Genomic DNA, 17,095 nt, shown 5'->3' with positions numbered 1-17,095 from the left:
TCACATGCCCCCAATCAGGGACCTGGCCCACAACCCAGGCAGGTGCCCTGAATGGGAATCGAACTTGCAAGCCCTTTGGTTCACAGGCTGGCATTCGATCCACTGAGCACACCAGGCAGGGCATATGCGGATTTAATCCCAAACTCTGGGCAAGGGTTTTGAATCCTCCAAATTCACTCTGGAGACTTGCCGAATCTTTTCTTAGACCAACATCTGTTCAGTCTAGGGTTCCCATTATTCACTTAGTTGTATCATCTATATCTATATCATCTATATCTATATCTATCTCCATTAAGTCCATTTATTTAAAAGTTAATTTTATATCATAAGCAGCATAAATGGCCAATCAGCATCCCTTGCCATAAAAAATAGCAATTGTTAACATTTGCTGGGCATTCACATTTAGCTCTCCCAGCGGGTAGGTGCTAGCACTATCATTTCATTCAGTGGGAGGAAACTAAAGCATAGAGAGGTTAAGTTACAGTCCCACCCGCACACAGCTAGAGGGTGGCAGAGCCAGGGTTTGAACCCCCACAGAAGAGTTCCACGAGCCTCTAGATTGGCGGTAACTAAAACTAAAAAACAAGGGAACCCCAGCTAGATTGATACTTCTGGCTGAATCCTGCCACCACTGAACCGTGAGGCCTGAGTGAAAGGACGAAGAGCAGGTGGTGGTGGAGAGCAGCCCCGCGCTGAGATGAAATAAGGCGGAGGAAGGGACCGTGTAAAGGGGTAACGGGGCCGGGCCCTCCTGGCTGTGCGCCCTCGCCCGACGCCCAGCTCCTCGCCCAAGGGCGGGGAATCTCAGCTCCTTCCCCTCCGCGCCCTCTTCTCTCCTCCTTCCCTGGCGTCCCCAGGCCGCCCCCCACCCGACGGCTGCGACCCCGCAGGCCTTGACCACCCGGAGCGGAGTTCCCGGGATCGAAGAAGCGCCTGCAGTCCCCGACAGCGAAAGTTAGGCCGGAGAGGTCCGCTGCCCAGCCGCGGCCCCTCGGAGGGCGGGTGTCGCCACGGTGCCCGTAGCCGCGGCCCAGTCCCGGGCATCTCTGCCCCGCAGCGAAAGCTAGCTGGGCAACAAGGGGGGCCAAGGTAAGCGCGCGACACAGAAGGGTGTCCACCGATGCCAGGTGCTGGTAGGGGTGCGCCGGGCCTCGAACCGGAGGTTCTACTTCCCGCGGCCCTGACCACGCGGCTTGGTGTGCCAAGGGCTGCAGCCCCTGACCCTGCCGGGCTGCAAAGACTGACGCTTTGATCACTGCGCCGGGTTGTGCAGCTTGGCGACGGCGGCGGGGTGGGGGAGCGGGAAGTCGCCCTACTGCCAACACAGCCACAGGAGGCCCGCGTCCGCGGGACTTTTATTCTGACACAGTCGGCGCCGGGCTCTGCTTAGTCACGGTGACCGCGCGCACTCCGTGCCTCCCCCCCGCCCCCGCGCGCAGCGATGGAGGAGCCCGGGCCTGGGCGACGGAGGCGGAGCCCGAGCGCGGCCATGGCAGGGTGAGTGAGCGGCCTGCGCCCAGGCTGCGGGCACGGCGGGCCGGGAGCGCTCCTGCGGCTGTGCCCTGGGATCGACGGACCCGGCCCGGCCCACTCGGTTGCCTGGGGGTCCCCGTGGCCCTGCGGAGGGCCAGGAGTGGGCGGCTCAAGTCCTGTCCTTTTGTTGGACGGCGGGACTCGCGTGGCGGCCCAAGTCGGGAGCGACGCAAGTCGGACAAGAGGCCCAAGGAGCGCTGCTCAGACAGAGGCCTGGGGACCCCGGGGCGTTGGGGGGCTTCATCTGCGTCCTGGGGCTGGCAGTCCAGAGGCCGCGGTGGGGTCACTTCCTCCCTTCTCCAGGCCTTGGTGGCGGCTCAGACGGGGCATGCGCACTCCCCCACCTAGCGCTTTGTGAGTGCCCGGAACCCAGGGGGCACCGCTGACTGGCCAAAGTCCAAGAGACAGTCCTGGGCCTTGGCCGGGCAGAGGTGGCCAAGCGGTGCCCTGGGCCCGGTGGATGAGGGTGCTGTGGTAGGCACAGTGGAGGGGGCAATCAGCCAGCCACAGTTTACTGACCCCTGCGCAGTGCTAGGTCCCAGGTGAGATGAGACGTGGGGCAGGCACGTGAGAGGGGGGAATAAAACCCTGACCTACACAGGGCTCACGCCCTCTGAAGTGCAGGCACCGAGGGTTAGAGGAACAGGTCACCCCTCACAAGCAAGCAAAGAAGCTCATTTTGGTTTCTGACAAGTGCAGTGATGGAAATAAAACCAGGCGGTGACTCCGAGCTGAGCCCCAGAAAGATAAGATGGAGGACCTGGGGACCCTCTTACAGGTTCCATCTTTTTCCAGCAGGACCTTTCAAAACAGAACTCATGCCCTGACTTTCCAGACTCCACAGGTTTCATGGAAAACCCTCCCATCTGTTGTCATTCTCTCTCATAACACTCCTCCCTGATTCTCCAGATTGTCTCTAGTTCTGCCTTTGAGCCTTCTCACTCTCTGTTCCCTGTGAACTCCCACCCCCATCCCTTTCGTTTGTTCCTCCTTGTCTCAGCTCCAGCTGAGGCTTGGAAGACCGGTTTTAAAGTAACTGCTCCCAAGTCATTCTGTCACAATGCTGTTGTCATTTTCTTCGTGGCTCCAATTTCTTATTTATTTTATTTTAGGCCATTCCCTCCCCAGCTGTCAATTCCAGCACAGTTTATGTCTGTCTTGGTTGCTGCTGTGGCCCTGGTATCTAGAACAGTGCCTGGCACACAGCAGCTGCTCAGTACGTGTTGGTGAGGTGAATGAGTGAGCTGGACATGCTGTAGGAAGAGAAGGTCTGCAAACGCCGGAACAGAGAGTGAACAAAGGGAAGAGGTGGACAGAGGCTGACTGTGGAGGGCGTTGCAGGTCACTGACGAGTTCAGTTTTACTCTTTGTGCTCAATGGAGTTGTGGGGGCATTCTGAGCAGGGGGAGGGACATCATCTGACATGTTTTAAGGTGGATTCTTGGGTTAGTGAGGCTATGGGACATTTAGCAAGCACAAATGGACAGTGCTTCACTTGGGCTTGGCAAGGAAAATTGGTCTAGGAGTCACTTTATGTTTAAAAAGGAGGCCTGGACCCAGGCCCTGCCCCCAGCCCTGTGCTCTCCCTCCTCCAGGCCTCTGAGTGTCAGTGGTGGTGTTGTCCCTTGTCGCCTGGAGCCCCATGCAGCCGGAACCCAGGCCTAGCGGGGCTGGGGCCCGCACACGATTCCTGCCCCTGAGGTCGCAGCGCCCTGAGGGTGCAGGGGACACAGTGATGTACGCCTCCACCGAATGCAAGGCAGAAGTGACCCCCTCCCAGCATGGCAACCGCACCTTCAGCTACACGCTGGAGGACCATACCAAGCAGGCCTTCGGAATCATGAATGAGCTGCGGCTCAGCCAGCAGCTGTGCGATGTCACACTGCAGGTCAAGTATCAGGACGCACCGGCTGCACAGTTCATGGCCCACAAGGTGGTTCTAGCCTCATCCAGCCCTGTCTTCAAGGCCATGTTCACCAATGGGCTACGGGAACAGGGCATGGAGGTGGTGTCCATCGAGGGTATCCACCCCAAGGTCATGGAGCGTCTCATTGAGTTTGCCTACACAGCCTCCATCTCCATGGGCGAGAAGTGTGTGCTCCATGTCATGAACGGTGCTGTTATGTATCAGATCGACAGCGTTGTTCGTGCCTGCAGTGACTTCCTGGTACAGCAGCTGGATCCCAGCAACGCCATTGGCATTGCCAACTTCGCTGAGCAGATTGGCTGTGCTGAGCTGCACCAGCGCGCCCGAGAGTACATCTACATGCACTTCGGGGAGGTGAGTTGGGGGAGGGGACATGAGGGTGGTATCTAAGGACCAAGGACCACGGGTAATCATCAACGTCTCTCTTGAGATATGAAGGGTGAAGGCAAGGAGTTGGAGAAGAGTGGAGCTCTGAGCTTCTAGTCTACACATCCAGGGTGACTGATTAGGAAACCAGCTGAGGCAAGTGAGACCCTCATGGGCATCTGGGCTACCCGGTCTCCCTGGGGTCCAGGCTGCGGACAGGGTGCAGCAAACAGGACAGCAGCTCAACCCTGGGTGTGCAGAGCAGGGCCCAACATCTCAGACAGTCAGCGAATATTCACTGAGCACCCACAACATGCTGCCAACTGCAGATACGACCTGTACATGTGTTTTCTTTGATCCATAAAGCATCATCCTATGTTCTTGGTTTCATTTTCATTTTTAGGTGGAGGAAGTGTGAATAGAAATAATGAGTGCTTGTTGAGCCTTTGCTGTGGGCCAGCCTCTGTTCTAAGCGATTTCCATCTTTAAATCACTGAATCTTCCTAATTCAGGGGGAAGTATGCTTTGGAAAGCCTTCCTGGAAGTATTTAAAAATCCTCCTTCAGTGGCTGGTTGACATTTCTCTTCCTCCCTCTCTACCATATGTGGGATTGACCAGTTGTCCTGAGGAACTCTGGCATTAGAACCAGTGGCTTCCAGAAAGGTGGTCTTTGAGCAGGAATCTTCCACTGCTCTGCAGTGTTTATTTGAAGGGATTGCGTGGGCTTGGGGCTTCAGAACAGTGATGACCTGCTGATGGGTCTGTTTATATAAGGCAGTGCCTGACAGGAAGGATTTGCCCGGGGCCCTTTGTGTCCTCGGAGTAGCCCGACTGAGCTACTAGTATAATCCCCTTTACAGAGGAGGAAAATGAAGGTATGGGACATTTTGCCCAAAGTCATCCAGTTAGAAAGTAGTGAGCCAAAATTACAACTCAGGCTGCTTTCTTCAGAGCCTGCAACTTTCAAAAAAAGATTTTATTTATTTTTAGGCAGAGGGAAAGGGTGGGAGATAGAAAGGGAGAGAAACATTAACGTGGGGGAGAAACATCCATCTGTTACCTATCACACACCCCAAATGGTGACCTGTCCCGAAACCCAGGCATGTGCCTTAACCAGACATGGAACTGGCAACCTTTCCGTTTGCAAGATGATGCCCCACCCACTGAGCCACGGCAGTCAGGGCTAGAGCCTGCACTTTTTCTTTCTAGACTATTCTTTTTTTAAAAAATATTTATTTATTTATTTTAGTCAGAGTGGAAGGGAGGGAGAAAGAGGAAGAGAAACATCAGTGTGTGGTTGCCTCTCATGTGCCCCTTACTGGGGACCTGGCTCACAACCCAGGCATGTGCTCTGGCTGGGAATTGAACTGGCAACCATTTGGTTCATTGTCCAGTGCTCGATCCACTGAGCTATACCAGCCAGGGCTCTTTCTAGACTATTCTATTGTTACTCCTTTTTAGTCATTCTTCCCTTTTGAAAAAATAATTGCATTTAAAAAAAGGTAATGTTCTTTTTAAAAAATATATTTCATTTACTCTTTTCGAGAGAGGGGAAGGGATAGAGAAGTACAGGGAGAGAAACATTGATGTGTGAGAGAACCATCAGTTGGTTGCCTCTTGGACTCCCCCAAATGGGGACCAGGCCAGCAACCCAGGCATGTGCTCTGGCTGGGAATCGAACTGGTAACCTTTTGGTTCACAGGCTGGCACTCAATCCACTGAGCCACACCCACCAGGGCATAAAAGATAATGTTCTTACAAAAAATTATACAAAAAGGCATTGGTATATTGTGTGTTTTCCCATTTACCTGAGTACTTATGTACTCCATGCCTGGCGCATAGTATTAACTTATTTAATCCTCACAACCAATGAGGTTCATACCATTCAAATTCCCATTTTACAGATGAGGAAACTGAGATTGTCAGAGACACATTTTGTGACTTGTCCAAGGTCATACTGCCAATTGAGACACTGGGGGGAGATGTGGAAGTCAGCCTGTCACACTAACACCCTCTGCAGGTGGCCAAGCAAGAAGAGTTCTTCAACCTGTCCCACTGCCAGCTGGTGACCCTCATCAGCCGGGATGATCTGAATGTGCGCTGCGAGTCTGAAGTCTTCCATGCCTGTATCAACTGGGTCAAGTACGACTGTGAGCAGCGACGCTTCTACATTCAGGCGCTGCTGCGGGCTGTGCGCTGCCACTCGCTCACACCCCACTTTCTGCAGATGCAGCTGCAGAAGTGCGAGATCTTGCAGTCAGACTCCCGCTGCAAGGACTATCTGGTCAAGATCTTCCAGGAGCTCACCCTGCACAAGCCCACACAAGTGATGCCCTGCCGGGCACCCAAGGTGGGCCGGCTCATCTACACTGCTGGTGGCTATTTCCGCCAGTCACTCAGCTACCTGGAGGCCTACAACCCCAGTGATGGCACATGGCTCCGGCTGGCAGACCTGCAGGTGCCTCGCAGTGGCCTAGCAGGCTGCGTGGTGGGCGGGCTGCTGTATGCCGTGGGCGGCCGAAACAACTCACCCGACGGCAACACCGACTCTAATGCTCTGGACTGCTACAACCCCATGACCAACCAGTGGTCCCCCTGTGCTCCCATGAGCGTGCCACGCAACCGAATCGGGGTTGGGGTCATCGATGGGCACATCTATGCTGTTGGTGGCTCCCATGGCTGTATCCACCACAACAGTGTGGAGAGGTGAGTAGCAGGGCCAGAGGGGGTGGGCTCAGAGGGTCCTGAGTCATTGGCATTGGGGATTCCCCCTATTGTTGAGTCCTATCTCTGCTACCTGCTTTTAGGGGGAGAAGCCTCAAGTTAAAGCTAAACTCTTGGGCTGTTTATGGTGGTGACCTTGGATGATGTGTCTGGGCCTGGGAACTGCTTACAGGGCCATCATAAAACCATACTGCTCCTTTGTGCAGACCTGGAAAAAGTTCCGTCAGTTTGAAATTGGTGTAATGTGCTAATTTTGTTCGAACAGATGTATGAGGCCTGGTATGTGGAAAGGGCTCCCCAGGATGTCGTGCCCTGGTGCAGTGCACAGTCTGCACAGCTGTGCGTAGGGACCCTAAGATTAGAGGCCAAGCATTTTGGGCTTTTGACTTTGGCGTAGCTTACTGCTCTGCTTTCTCTTCTTCCAGAAGTGTGATCCAGGATATAGTTCTCACCTGGAGAACTCGCTGAAACAAGCTCCCCAGGCCACTGCTGGAGGTGCAGAGATGGCACTGGTGGGTGGGTTTAGAGCGAGGCTGGGGATTGGGAATTTTAAACAAATACCCCAGAGGTTTCTAATGCATGTGATCTGTGAACAGGGCAATGGGATGATGCATCACCCTTAACAGACCGCTTTTGAGAAAGAAAGGGACACTGTTAATTACTCCAGGAGCACATGCATGAACCAGAATTGCCCAGACCCACCTCTGACATCACACCCTGAGAAAAACCATCCTGGGAGGTAGCCTTGTTAGAATGGGGTTCTGGTGTCTGAGAGAGCTGGGTCTGACTCCAGCTGCACTGCTTCTTTGGTGTCCCTGAGGTCACCCCTCTGTGCCTACATCTTACTATTTTTTAAAATATTTATTTATTTTCAGAGAAAGGGATGGAAAAAAAGAGGGAGAGAGACATCAGTGTGTGGTTGCCTTAGCCGGGAGGCCTGGCCCACAACCCAGGCATGTGCCCTGACTGGGAATGGAACTGCCATCCCTATGATTCACAGGCTGGCGCTCAACCCACTGAGCCCCACCAGCCAGGGCTCATCTTACTATTTTTGAAGAGGGGTGGACACTAATGAGGACCCCCTTGCCCCACTAGGCTGGTGCATTGGTGAGGTAACATGCGTAAGGCTCAGCACGGCCCGGCAGTGGTTTGCTGCAGCTGTCAGGGTCCAACAGATATGCATGTGTGACCTCGAGCACATGACTGCTGTGAACCTAAGTTCCCTTATCTGAAAATGGAACGGCTGATGACTCGTGCCTTGGAGAACAATTGCGAGGATTAAAGCACTAGTACACCAAGAGCTAGCAGAATAGTGGGACTTAGAAGTGTTCCTTGAGGGTCCGCTGTGATTGTTGTTGTCATCGTTATTATGCCCTTGCAGGTATGAGCCAGAGCGGGACGAGTGGCACTTGGTGGCCCCAATGCTGACCCGAAGGATTGGGGTGGGAGTGGCTGTTCTCAACCGGCTGCTCTATGCCGTCGGGGGCTTTGACGGGACGAACCGCCTCAACTCAGCCGAGTGTTACTATCCAGAGAGAGATGAGTGGCGAATGATCACCCCCATGAATACCATCCGAAGTGGGGCAGGTGGGTGGGGGCCGAGGGCAGGGGACCATGGAGGAGGAACCTCCCATCCCTGAGAGTGAAATTTGGCCAGGCCTGGGTGAGGCCTCTTGTTCCCACCTTGATTAACCCTGTGGTACACACAGGAGAGCTGGATTCTGACAGAATCCAAGCTCCTCTTGCCTGGCTTTGTCTCTGAAAGGTCCCTTGGGAGAGGGAGGAGGGGAGGATCCCCCAAGACGGTGGTGGCTGGGGCCCTCCAGGCTGGGTCCCGGAGTCACCCTCGCTGTGGTGTGGTTTAGGGGTCTGCGTCCTGCACAACAGCATCTATGCCGCGGGGGGCTATGACGGTCAGGACCAGCTGAACAGTGTGGAGCGCTACAATGTGGAGACAGAGACCTGGACTTTCGTGGCTCCCATGAAGCATCGGCGGAGTGCCCTGGGGATTACTGTGCACCAGGGGAGAATCTACGTTCTCGGTGAGGCCCTGGGGGTAGGGCCCTGGGTGAAGAAGGCTAAGCAGGCTTGAATCACTGTAGGCGGGTTTTTTTGTGGTTTCTTCCTCTTCTTTCTTTCTCCTACCCTTGAAGGCCTTGACTCTCCCCTCTGCCCTCTCTGCAGGAGGCTACGATGGTCACACGTTCCTGGACAGTGTGGAGTGTTACGACCCTGACACCGACACCTGGAGTGAGGTGACCCGCATGACATCTGGCCGGAGTGGGGTGGGCGTCGCTGTTACCATGGAGCCCTGTCGGAAGCAGATTGACCAGCAGAACTGTACCTGTTGAACCATTTAAGTTTGGTTTTCTTGAGCAAAAAATGGTCTCATCAAGAGTATTGTCATTTTTGTACAAAAATGGGGACAAAAGAAAAGCAACAGAGCAAATGCTTGTCCTTGAGGATGTGAGGCCGGAATGCCTCAGTGTTAAAATGACTGCTTGAAAAAAAAGAAGACCAGAGTGGGAACCCAGGAGCCCATCAAAATAGTCCCAGAAATGTCCGAGAGAATGCCTGGATGGGGTTGCTAGAGGGTGAGCTCCTGCAAGAGAAAACCCCACACCCACCGCCCCAGGGCTAGGCCTGGCTTCCAGGGTAGCAGCTGCCACCTCCCTTTGGGGTGAAAGCAGGTATTGAGGTCAGGCTGGTTTTTGTTCCCTGTGGCTTTGTGATTGGTTCCTAGGGGCCTGAGAAGAAGCCAACTGAGGCATTGGGGGTGAGACCCTTCAGGAGGTGTGGACCCTGGGCTGGGCCTGTACATAGACCACTGGATATCTTTGTCCTGGATATTCATTTTGTTAAGTAACCCTGTAACTTTCCAATGAAAATAAAGAACAAACTAACTAGTGTCTTCTACCCTGGACTCTCAGCTTGAGATCTCAAACCCAAGGACAGAAAAGACTCTTCTCCTGAAATGCACTCAAGTCTTTGATGTGAAACCAGCTATCTCCGCTCATCGCCTCTCATCTGCAGGGCATCTTTCTCCCCGTAGGCAAGACACAGGGCTCACTTTGTCACTTTGGGCTGCTTTGAAGACAATGACCTAACTCCTGACACATCTCCCAGGGCGCCAAGAGATTAATTTCATATGTGTGCACAGTTTATATTTTAAGGCAAACCATCCCAACATGCTTTCCAGATTTGGCAAAAATTTATCTGCTCATTTTAGTGCACTTCAGCATCAGACTGAGCCTTTTCTCTTATTGAAGTGCCTGGTAATTAAAAAGAACAAAGAGGTTTTCGGGAATTTTCTTAGACGAAGGGCTCTGAGCTAGGAAGCAAAGGGCTCAATGGCCTGGTCTTGTCTGAACAACATGTGTGAAGGCAGTATGTGGGGTGGAGAATGGAAAAATGCAAGTGGTCTTGACAAGTACACCTCAGAGATGTCGTGGGTTTGGTTCCAGACCACCAGAATAAAGTGAGTCATGAGTCTTTGCCGGTGGAGGATCTTGCCTTCAATTGGTAAAAAATGAAACACCAGTACTGGCCGGTGTGACTCAGCTGGAGCATTGTCCTGTAACCAAAAGGTGGTAGGTTCGATTCCTAGTTCAGGCGTGTGCAGGAGGCAACTGATCGATGTTTTTCTCTCGCATCCACATTTCTCTCTTCCTCTTTCTCTCTCCCTCTCTCTCTAAAAGCAATCAATCAATCAATTTTATTTAAATGCAATACCAGCAAAGTGCAATAAAGGGAAGCAGGGTAAAATGAGGTATGCCTATATGGGGGAATTCACAGGTTGTTTTAAGTAGCTTAGAGAAGAAACATTGATTCCTTCCCTTCCAAGGAAAACCTGGTAGCGCCCATCTCTGCAGCTTTACTCACTCAGTTCCTCTGAAGGCTACCTTAGTTGTGCCCAGTTCTCTGGTTCTGGTCCAGGGTCTTTATGTAACAAGGAAATAAATCTATGTTGGCTGCACTGAATGGATGGGGAGGACTAGGAATCGTAAACTTGATACCTAGATAACCTTTTAGCATTTATAAAGTGTTTCGGCTCATTATTTAGTCCTCAGTAGTGCTCTCAGCTAGGAAGCATAAGCCTGACTTCTTTACAGGTGAGAAATGGTGGTTCAGAGAAGAGACTTTCCCAAGGTCACTTGCACTAAGTGGTGGAGTTCAAATTCAACTTGCAGAGTACACCAAAGCAGCCATTCTCTGTCACAACATGCGGTACCACTGTTTGTGAGAATGGATATGAAAGAGGTCCCGTGTGGTCAACGTGTATAGCAGTAAAAGTTCCGGAAACAGTGATCTAATCTAGAGACGGGATTTACATGTAATGCAGTTTTTAGAAGCTACACCACCTACCCCAGATTTGAATTTCCTTCCAGAGAGGTCAGATATAACTGATTTAGTAAAGCTTTTTAGGTATCAGCAGTCAGGTGAAGTTTCTTATCTGCAAACTTGTATTTGGACACCTTCTGAGCAAGTAGATAGAGCAAGTCCCCTGCCCGCTCCATTTTTTCTTAAAAAAGAAAGAGTGTGGGTTATTATTGCATATTTATTATTTCCTATGAAAAAATGAAATTCTGTGAAAATGGACATTTTGATTAAATTGCATTAAAATTATTGAGTTGGGGGAGATAATATTTTTGCAATATCAGATCTCTCCATTCATGAACTTAATATATCAGTGTATTTAGTGGAATCTTCTTTGCCATCCTCCAGAAACTTAATATTAAGTTCTCCACAAAAGGCTTGCAATGTGTTTATTTATGGGAATTTTATAAGGTCTTGTTATTATTGTCCCTGGGATCTTTACTCTTGGATCCTTTAAATTGGTGTTTTTTCATGCATATGAAAGTTGTTGATATAGGTATGTTGATTTCCACTCACCTCTTTGCTGAATTCCCTTATTAATTCTACTACTTTTGTTTATTTTTCAGAAGATAACCAAATCACATGCAAGTAATGATAGTGTAATGTCATTTTCCAATAGTTACCCACTCATTTCTTTTTCTTATCTTACTCTTAGCGAAGACCTTCTGCGCGGTGTTGATTAGTAGTGGAAACTGTGAGCATAGTTGTCTTATTCCTAAACTATAAGGCAACTATAAGTTATTAAATCTGATGTTTGCCAAAAGATTTTCTGCTATCTATGCCATAAGTTGTTGTTTTTTTTATATCCTCACCTGAGGACATGGTCATTGATTTTAGAGAGAGTGGAAGGAAGGGAGAAAGAGGGAGAGAAACATTGATCAGTTGCCTCTCCTACGCGCCTTGACTGGACCAAACCCACAACCTAGATGTGTGCCCTGACCAGGAATCCAACCTGTGACCTTTCGGTATACCGGATGAAGCTCCAACCAGCTGAGCCGCACCAGCCAGGGCTATGCCTTAAGTTTTGCTGGAAACTTTATTAAGTTCAGAAAGCTCCCTATTATAGTTTTTTTAATCATAAATAGGTGAACTTCTCAGAGGTCTCTCATTCAGCAGGTGAGTGCCAAAAAGTTGAATTTCTAACAAGTTCTCAGTTGATGCTGATGCCACTTGTTCAGGGAGCAAACTTTGAGACATGCAATGTAGGATAAGAACAACAGGTTCAAGGCCAAGCTGAGCAACATTTAAGGAGTAGATGAGCAGTAAGAAAGATGGCAATGGAAACATAACAGCAGCAGTAAAGTATGAGAACTAAAGAAAAGTATGGTGTCTTAGAAGCCAGGTAGAGAAAATGTTGAGCACAAAATGTTTTAAGGAACCACACTATTAAATGCAAAGGGATTCAGAAAAATGGAGACCTTCAAATGCCCACTGGATTTGGCAATTGGAAGTAACCTTACTGAGAGCCACTTTGGAAGAATAGTAAGTGTAAAGCAATAGATTCTTTTGATAAATATTTATTTTGTGCCTCTTAAGAAAAGGCACTGTTGCCAAGGAGACAACACCGAGTCAGTGAAGGAAGCTGAGGAAGGAACATCTCTTTTGAGATGTTTATGTGAGGCAGAGAAAGATCGAATGACAGCTAGAGAGGAACAAAGGGTTCATGGAGTTCTGCTGGTAAGATTCAGAAGACATCATATTTATGAGCTTAGGGAAAACTCCAGTATAGAAAGAGATAATGAAAATGAAAGTGAGACAGGATGGACTCATGGTGACAGTGAACAAGTAACTCCCCATCTCAGTGAAGTGGTTGTTGTCTAATGTGCCTTTCAGCTCAGTGAAAGGCACTGTAGTTCTGAACGTAAAGAGTCCCTTGCTTGTACAAGCCATTGTACAAGCCATTGTGCCACTGAATCAATGAATATCTTCTCCTTTGGGAGTGTATTCTGGTTTTAAAATATAAATGTTAGTGGAAATATATATTGCAGGAGATAGAATTTTTTTTTTAAGATTTTATTTCTAGACAGAGGGGAAGGGAGGGAGAGAAACATCAATGTGTGGTTGCCTCTCATGTGCCCCCCACTGGCGACCTAGCCCATAACCCAGGCACGTGCCCTGACTGAGAATTGAGCGGACCCCTTGGCTTGCAGGCCAGCTCTTGATCCACTGAGCCACACCAGCCAGGGCTGCAGAAGATAGAATTTAAGGAAATAAAAAATAATACATTAGAACCCTGGCTAGTGTAGCTCAGTGGATTGTGTGATGGCCTGTAAACCAAAGGGTCATTGGCTCGATCCCCAGTCAGGGCACATGCCTGGGTTGTGAGCCAGGTCCCCAGTAGGTGGCGTGTGAGAGGCAACCACACATGGATGTTTTTCTCCTTCTCCCTCTCTTCCCCCTCTCTAAAAATAAATAGAGACTTCTGGCCAAGATGGAGGCATAGGTAGACACACTGTGCCTCCTCACACAACCAAAATAAGGACAACAACAATTTAGAAACAAAAACAACCAGTACTGACAGAAAATAGAACTATGGGGAAGTGCAACAACCAAGATGTTAAAGTAGGCACAGTCATACAGACCGGTAGGAGGGGCGGAGTAGGGCAGCTGGGCAGAGAGGGGTCTCAGCAAAGCGGTGGCTAGTGGACCCAGTGAGGTGTCGGATTGTGGAGGAGTGTGGCACACAAGGCAGCTGGTGGACCAGGCAGTCCCACATTCATGGGCAAATAAACCAGGCGAAACTGGGGAGCAAGACAGACCACTCAACCCAGGGTCCCAGCACAGGGAAATAAAGCCTCAAAACACCGATTGAAAACATCTGTGGGGGTTGAGGTGCCAGAAGAAACTCCCAGTCTCCAGGAGACTTCGTTGGAGAGACCCACAGGGTCCCAGGACGTACACAAACCCACCCACATGGGAATCAGCACCAGAAGAGCCCAATTTACTCATGGGAAGCAAGGGAAGTGACTGAAATCCAGCAGAGAGCAGAGCAAGCACCATTGTTCCCTCTTGGACCCCTGCCCCACATACAGCATCAAAACCCAGCAACTGGGTTGCTCTGCCCTGGTGAACACCTAAGGCTCTGCCTCTCATTACGTAACAAGCATATCAAGACAAAAAAAAAAAAAATGGCCTAAGCTGAAAGAGCAGATCAAAGCTCCAGAAAAAACACAACTAAGTGACGCAGAAGTAGCCAACCTATCAGACACATAGTTCAAAACACTGGTAATCGGGATGCTCACAGAATTGGTTAAATTTGGTTGCAAATTAGATGAAAAAATGAAGGCTATGCTAAGTGAAGTAAAGGGAAATGTTCAGGGAACCAATCGTGATGCGAAGGAAACAGGGACTCAAATCAATGGAGTGGACCAGAAGGAAGAAAGAAACATCCAATCAGAAAAGAATGAAGAAACAAGAATTTAAAAAATGAGGAGAGGCTTAGGAACCTCCAGGACATCTTTAAATATTCCAACATCCGAATTATAGGGGTACCAAAAGGGGAAGAGGAAGAGCAACAAGTGGAAAACTTATTTGAACAAATAATAAAGGGGAACTTTCCCAATCTGGCAAAAAAAAAAAAAAAAGATTTCCAGAAAGTCCAGGAAGCTCAGAGTCCCAGTGAAATTGAACCCAAGGTTCAATTTCCAAGGTCCAAGGAGGAACATACCAAGGCACATCATAATTACATTACCCAAGATTAAAGATAAGGAGAGAATCTTAAAAGCAGCAAGAAAAAAGGAGAGAGTTACCTTCAAAGGAGTGCCCATAAGACTGTCAGCGGATTTCTCAAAAGAGACCTTACAGGCAAGAAGGGGCTGGAAAGAAGTATTCCAAATCATGAAAGGCAAGGACCTACATCTAAGATTGCTCTATCCAGCAAAGTTTTCATTTAGAATGGAAGGGAAGATAAAGTGCTTCTCAGATAAGGTCAAGTTAAGGACTCTATCATCACCAAGCCCCTATTATATGAAATGTTAAAGGGACTTATCTAAGAAAAAGAAGATAAAAAACATGTACAATAAAATGACAACGAACTCACAGTTATTAACAACCACACCTAAAACAAAAACAAAAACAAACTAAGCAAAGAACTAGAATAGGAACAGGACCAGAGAAATGGAGATCGCCTGGAGGGTTAGCAACAGGGGAGTGGGAGGAGGAGAGAGAGGGAAAAGGTACAGGGAATAAGTGGCATAGATGGTAGGTAGAAAATAGACAGGGGGAGGGTTAGAATAATATGGGAAATGTAGAAGCTAAAGAACATATAACTATGACACAGGGACATGAACTAAAGGGGGGAATGTGGGTGGGAGGGGGTGTGCAGGGTGGAGGAGAATGAAGGGGGGAAATGGGACAACTGTAATGGCATAATCAATAAAGTATATTTTAAAATAAATAAATAAAATATTTAAAAACAAATAATTCTTAAAAAATAATACATTTCTGTCAACAGATTTAGGGTTGAGATACGTATCTAGCACTTAGTGCAAATCTTTTTTGTGCCTCACTTTCCTCATCTGTTAAATGGTGATAATATTGGTACCTAGCACCTGGCTAATATAGTAAAAATACAATAAATGTAGTATTGCTGACTAGGAATGAGATGGCAACCTAAGTAGCTAACATTAATCTGATTTATTAAAGTTGTTAAAGTTAGACTGATAAAGAGAGCATTAATGTCCTCAGAACCCTTTACCTGCATTACGTTCAGTTACGTACTGGCTCTCATCACTGGTGAAAAATCTGTACTTCCACCAACCCATCTACTTTATTTTATGATGATTTTGTAGCTCCCTGTGACCTTCAGGGCAGATACAGAAAGTTAGGTCTAAAAGGAGAGTAGCACCCTCTTGTGGGCCTCTGTGTGAAAAGAGAAACTATTTCCAGAGAAAGAAAGTTAGAAAAGGAACAAGATTGGATGGGTCCCAGGGTGTAGAATGCCCCTGACCTTCAGTTGTTCTTATTTTTTAAATTAGCATTCTTTAAAACTTTTGGGGAAACTATATTTTTCATAAATCAAATACAACTGCAAATGCATCCCGGAAGCTTCCTAAGTAAAGGACTTCTCCCTCCTGTGAAATTCACCACCACCTCCACACCTCAGGGTTGTAACTTAGATTTTATTATGCCACAGTTTAAGCAGGAACACTTTTCAAACTACATATCCCAGGCCCCTCAGGGATTTAATCAGCTGATCTAGACAAGTTTGGTGGGAAATTTGAAACAGCAGCCTGATGCTGACTTCGGGGGCCTTTTTGTTTTCACTTGCTCTCAGCCTGAGGATCAGGAAAAATTAATTGCGTTAACCAAGGAATTGATGCTCCTTTCTCAAGTCTCGGCTTTTGCATGTGTGGTCTCTTTCATCTATAGGGCTTTGTCTGCCTCTTATTTTTCATATTTCACTCTCCCTGGCCATCTCCCAGTTTCTAGGGATTCGCCAAGTGAAGAGTTAGGGAAGGAACAACAAATACTTCAGTGCCTACCACATGCCAGGCACAGTGCACAGACAGTTGGGAGCAGAAGACCTGGCTTCCGCCCTCCAGCAGTCTACAGCCCACTAGGCAGACAGGTATTTGCATATCATTAACATACATCCAGAAAGCCTGACAAGTGCTCTAAGAAAAATTAGCTTGCAGAAGTCATGATGCATTTGTCTGCTTCATACTCATAATTATTCTTCTGTTTTTTGTTTTGTTCACCATTTACTGGCACACAATAAGAGCTTTGTACATACTTGAATGTTAAGTAGATGAGTTCTGGGTCACAATGGATGTATGCGAAACATTTTTGGGATCAAATGGAACCAGCCAAATCTTCCAGATGCTTCTCCAAGGGTGTGGATCTCGCCAGCCCTGTGCAGGAGTAAAGCACTCAGCCATTAGGATTTCAGTTCAACACAAAAAACCTGTTTTGACCTCCCTCCATCTGTTACCATCAGATCTCTTAAGACATCACAGAATGAAGTAACACCTGTTCCAGGTGATTGTTCCACACATTTCCAATCACTCAGTAAGTACCTAATGTCAAAGACTGTGAGAAGTACTTGATAAATATTTTAAGGGAAGCTTCTTCCTGTAGCTTTCATTTTAGGAGAAACAGCCCCAGTTCCTTAAATGATTTCTCACATAACGTAATGCATTCCTTTATCAGCTAGTGTCACTGGCCCC

At 48.6% G+C, this 17,095-nt stretch overlaps 1 protein-coding gene across 5 annotated transcripts; it reads left to right on the top strand.

Annotated features, from left to right (window-relative positions):
• Positions 1-726: 726 nt before the first annotated feature.
• On the top strand, positions 727-9,467 carry KEAP1 (kelch like ECH associated protein 1). 5 transcript variants are annotated; one of them, XM_053658436.1, is made up of 7 exons: positions 728-1,089; positions 2,646-2,874; positions 3,129-3,814; positions 5,848-6,533; positions 7,933-8,138; positions 8,417-8,593; positions 8,736-9,467. In XM_053658436.1, the coding sequence occupies exons 3-7, from the start codon at positions 3,176-3,178 to the stop codon at positions 8,900-8,902; spliced, it is 1,875 nt and encodes a 624-aa protein (XP_053514411.1). In that variant the 5' UTR covers positions 728-1,089; positions 2,646-2,874; positions 3,129-3,175; the 3' UTR covers positions 8,903-9,467. The 5 variants fall into 5 exon arrangements, with proteins under 5 accessions (XP_037009840.1, XP_053514411.1, XP_053514410.1 ...); XM_053658435.1 differs by lacking the exon at positions 728-1,089 and adding an exon at positions 1,390-1,497; XM_037153945.2 differs by lacking the exon at positions 2,646-2,874 and having other exon boundaries at positions 727-1,089.
• The last annotated feature ends 7,628 nt before the right edge of the window (positions 9,468-17,095 follow it).

Source organism: Artibeus jamaicensis, unplaced genomic scaffold (assembly GCF_021234435.1).
Source record: "Artibeus jamaicensis isolate MK-2021 breed Jamaican fruit bat unplaced genomic scaffold, CSHL_Jam_final scaffold_537, whole genome shotgun sequence".
Taxonomy (NCBI): Eukaryota; Metazoa; Chordata; class Mammalia; order Chiroptera; family Phyllostomidae; genus Artibeus; species Artibeus jamaicensis.
Note: the sequence above shows the minus strand (reverse complement) of the source record. Positions and strands in the feature narration are given on the sequence as shown.